This window comes from Stegastes partitus, unplaced genomic scaffold, assembly GCF_000690725.1.
Source record: "Stegastes partitus isolate 25-593 unplaced genomic scaffold, Stegastes_partitus-1.0.2 Scaffold539, whole genome shotgun sequence".
Classification (NCBI taxonomy): Eukaryota; Metazoa; Chordata; class Actinopteri; family Pomacentridae; genus Stegastes; species Stegastes partitus.
In genome coordinates, this window is record NW_007578270.1 from 93,095 (window position 1) to 97,956 (window position 4,862).

Here is a 4,862-nt window from a genome sequence, read left to right on the forward strand (position 1 = left end):
AACAGCGACGTGAAGCTGGAGACAGGACGGGGAACCTCTGGAGTCCGACGCCCAGCGCCTGAAGACGAGCAGCACAGAGGCAACCTCCGCTGTCCTACGCAGTCTTTGCACTCCTGCACACGCCTGTCTGCATACACACCAGCACTGCACCTGCTCGTGCCACACACACACACCCACACACACACGCGCACACACACCTACACACACCCACACACACGTGCAAACACGTGCACGCGCACACATCGAGCGGCAACATGTTCGAGGAGCAGGCGACCAAGGTCAAGATCACGTCGGTGGTGATCGTGGTGGGCATGTCGGCGATGCTGGCGGCGGTGGTGACCGACCACTGGGCCGTGCTCAGCCCCCGGGTGGAGAAGCTCAACGCCACCTGCGAGGCGGCCCACTTCGGCCTCTGGAGGCTCTGCAAGAAGAGCATCTTCATCGTGGAGGAGGACCCTCAGGGCAAAGGCTGCGGCCCCATCAGCCTACCTGGAGGTACGGAGCCGTCATGTTATAGCTGCTCAGCACAAACAGGCGCCTGATGGTTAAGGTGACGGCTTCTTTATTCCTAATATTCTGCTTGTTTAGTGTTGTGTGGTCGCTGACTGGCTGGAGAAAGGAAGATATCTTGACCGTAAAGAGGGTTTTTCTTTTGTCACATTGGAAAGATAGAATGAGAGAAAAGGTTGTTCTGTGAAACTTGGATTGAAAGTTGTGCTGCAGGTCACAACAGCTGATGAGCTTAAGAACGAATATGCAATTGCCATTTGTCCTGAGATGATTTTCTATGAAACACTGAACCCTTAAACATCTGCGCCTCAGCGTCTTTTTAAGGACAGTAAAGACGTCCACGACGGGCTGCAGTCTGAGAGCTGGTTTGCAGCAACGTTTTTCCGTCTGTGTCTGTTTCCTCCCCTCGCACACACAACGGCACATGCCAGTACATATGTTGGCATGTGCCGGCGTGTGCACGCGCATTCACACAAACACACACGTGGGCATGTGTTTGGACTGAATGTTCAACACTTCTACGGCCAGCTCCTCAGCCAACCATCATTATCTTCCACAGAGGAAGTGGCAGAACAGACTGCCAATTAAACGCAGTCCAACATCCGAAGTCAAGTGCGTAATGGAAGAGTATCGCCGCTACACTTCACCGCTAACATGACAAAAGCATGAGGCTGTTCTGTCTGGGCTTACCAACGCTCACAGAAATAAGCTGCCGTCACCCAATTTATCAGGAAGACTTACATCATCTGTCAGCGTCCTGCTAAGACGTAATAGGAGCTTGTCTGGATCGCTGTGTCAGATGGATTTGCGATTGGCTTTGATCAGATCAGATGCGAGATGTCTAGAGAGCAACAGGAACCTATTTTCCGATGACACTGATAAACCTTGTTTTGCACCAACTGTGTAAAAACGCTGATCTAATTACAAACTGTGAAAAAGACAAAGCAGAAAGTGTGAGAGGCTGCCTGGTGCAGAATCCGTCAGAAAGCATGAAGGAAATCTACAAGTTTATGACGGAGGTTCTTGCATAACGTTGCATATCGTAAGTGATTTGGAAAAAATAAGTCAGACGCACTTTGTCTTGCATTTAAAAGTCTGTTTCTGCAGAATATCCTTGTAGCTTTAATTAGCAGCTCTCTGTGAGCGGAGGCAGCCTGGGGGTAAACAGCGCTGCCTGGCCTCTGGCTGTGTGTGCGTGCCTCGCAGCCGAACGCACACATCTCACTCTGACTCTGTCATTGACTTCGCCTCCGGCTGCAGCACCTCAGGATCAGTACAGGCCTTAATGAAGTGTGGCTCCGCGCTCCAGCTCATGAGTTAGAGTACACCTGGGAGACTGGGGGGAGTCGGGGAGGCTTCGGTGCGTGCAGGGAGGAACGCCTCGGCAGAGATGGAGGACACTGGACCATGTTTTACGGATCACATGAAGAGCAGCAACAACCAGACGCGTGGCAGCTGCCTGTTAGGGAAATGTGACATCTAGACAGGTAACAAACCAAACACCAGAAGGCTTTCTTGGCATTTGTACAAGTGTTGGATTGTTCCCCTCATGGACAAGTCAGTCACCTGGAGGGTGGAAGTGACACGCTCACAGCTCCGACATGACAAACGATCCAGTTACAAGCTCCTCCGCCTGACAGCAGCTGTAAAACACTGTCAGGATGTCTGTGCAGACTCAAAGGAAGCCACCTGACAGACTAAACCTTCTGTGCAGCTGTGCCCTTCTGAAGTCTGCTGCTGCCTCTCAGAGTCTGTGGCAAGAAATTCCACTTATTTTGTCAGAAACCCCCGTTTGGCAACTTTCCCACAACATCCAGCTTCCAGAGGAGAGGATTCAGTCCCTCGTATTACCTGAAGAGGTCCAGGGGTTGTGGGTCCCACACCAGGTTCAGTAGTTTTGGTTACACCAGCTCATCTCCCCGTCGGTGAGCCTGGTGCTGCTAAAGAAAGCAGGAGTTCCTATGATTCTCGTCCCCTCTGTTTTCTTTCATGCTACTTAACGTGAGGGGAAAGATGCTGACCGGTGCGCTCGTTCTGCACCTTCAGTTTCACCTGATGGCCGAGCTCCAGTGGCCAAGAAAAGGTGTCTGAAGGCTTCTTCTCTTAATCACACATTCCTTGTGTAACAGCACCCAGTAGGTCAATCTGCCAAGCGTAGTCCGACACCAGCGCCAGAAACACACCCAGTCTGTCAGCAGCTCGCCTGGTTCTGGATCAGGTGAAGGAGGCCAAGTAGCAAAGGTCCGGACTCAACGGGTCGGACGACCAGAGCAGCCGAGTGACACAAAAAGTCTAAAGAATTCATTTTTTGCATTTTGTGTTTCGTTGCACATCCTGTTGTGACTCTAAAGCTGATCTCAACCAGTTTGTATGTTATTTAGCGCTGTAAAGTCCCAGGAGGGAAGCTTCTAAAATAAGAACCGGCCTGCAATCGATGCAGATTAACCAAAACATGTTGCGGTGAGGTCTGTGGAGTAGCTCCAGCTGTTTTCATAGTTTTATATGACTGGCTGGCTACCTCCACCTCACCAGTGCTGCTGTATCCGCTTCTCAATTTAATGTGTCGAGCGTAAGCAAAGCACAATGGAGGAGTGATCGTGAGTGCACTATAACAGATTACATCCTTGATGAACCGTACACCCAAGCAAGCAGCGGTGATTGGACTTAATAACACGAATTTGCATTTTCCCAAACAGAGGGGGAGCCGGTCGAACACAAACGCTTCTCATATAGACAATTACTCTGCTTTTGTGAAGGGGTTGCATAACAACAGCGGCGAAGCAGTGAACCCAAACGACTTTTGAAATTAGCTTCCCACAAATGACGCATGACAGCTTGAGTGCTGTAAAAATCAAACGAAGCCTTTATGGATCGCATCACGCGGCTCGGCTGGGAAATAAAGAGCAGAAATGGTGCTTTTGTGTGCGTGTGTTTTCCTACACGTATGTGCACAAAGAGGTGAGGGAGAGGAGTTTATTGTCGGAGATGGTTTAGAGCTTCCAAGTGGTCAAACGTCATGTTTTTCCAGTTCTGAAGCAGAAAGAAATGAACCCCGGAGCACACCTTCAAAGACTCGCTGGTGCCCCCGATTCAGACGCTCAGAAGCCACGATGTCACCTCGAGCCACCGTCTTCACTCTTCATCGCCGTCTCCAGGCTGTGGATGTTGGCATTCAGAAAACAGCTCCAAATTTGAATGAATCACTCCAGTTATGTAAATTTGTCACACCAGAAAAGAAAGTGCACGTTGCTAATAAGTGCTGCTCATGATTCTGTCAAGCTTTAGTGTTTTCTAGATAAAGGGCAGGCCATGATCAAGAGGACTCTCCTGTGTCCCAGTTAGCAGAGCTCCTGCTGGAATAGCCGTTCAAACCACCACGCATCCTGTTCACATTGACCCAGAATGAGTCGGTCACTCTGTGGCTGGAAAAGAAGAGTCGCTGAACAAAGCTCTGGTCAGACACACTCCTGCCAAGGAAGCAGACGCTATATTTACCACTAAATGGGTTATTATGCCCAGAAACGTGGAAATAATTCAGCTAGAAGTTGGTTAGTTCTTGATTCTCCAAACTTTTAATGAAACGATGAGTGGGCGGATGCGAGCTGAGGTGTTAGAGGAAACCACGAGAACAGCAGTTGGATGAGAGAAGCGGGTGAACACCAGCTGGAAAGAGGAGGACGGACAGTCAGCAGAGGGTCTGTTAGACGCTGCACATCAGAGAGAGACGCCGGCCGCTGACTTTAATAGAAAGAGGTGAAGCTAAAATGACAGGCGATGCTTCGCTCTAATCATGCTGCCTGGAACTAAAACGCTCCAAATTAACCGGAAGCAAGGTCAATGACACGCAGCCAGATGCTCCCGACCTCAGCGGAGGTTAACCGTCCAGCGTTAGCATCAAGCCAGATCTGGTGTGGACCTTCTCTGGACAGTGTTTTACTGTTTCTGTAGCAGCACAAAGACCAGACCGATGAATCACACCTGTTGGAGCTGCTCCTCTCCTTTGCTTTAATTGGATAAATTCTGTAAGTGTTGGGAAACGGTCAGATAGAATTTGGCAAAGTTCCTGCACAACAAGCTAAATGTGTGTTTGTGACTGAGCAGCTGTGAGCCTCTGAACCCAAACACCTGGCCGACGCTTCAAAGTCGTGTTTTCTTCTAAAAATAATGGAATTACACCATTTATCAGGAAACACACAGAGAATTGTCAGATTTGAACTTTTCACATTAACCAAAAGTAAACTTAAATTCTCGATAGTTACTGAAAACCACTTTCATCTGCATCGCATTAGAAACTTCTCTAAACATAAAGTGTTTCTGCCAGATCCTGTGAAAAACAAACATTCTGCACGACT

General features: G+C 49.2%; 1 protein-coding gene across 1 annotated transcript in view; it reads left to right on the forward strand.

Moving 5' to 3' along the window:
• Positions 1-254: 254 nt before the first annotated feature.
• cacng1b (calcium channel, voltage-dependent, gamma subunit 1b) overlaps positions 255-4,862 on the forward strand; it is a 10,753-nt gene continuing 6,145 nt past the window's right edge. Inside the window, exon 1 of the mRNA XM_008288043.1 lies at positions 255-495. Coding sequence (XP_008286265.1) covers positions 255-495 — 241 coding nt within the window. The remainder of the gene's footprint in view (positions 496-4,862) is intronic.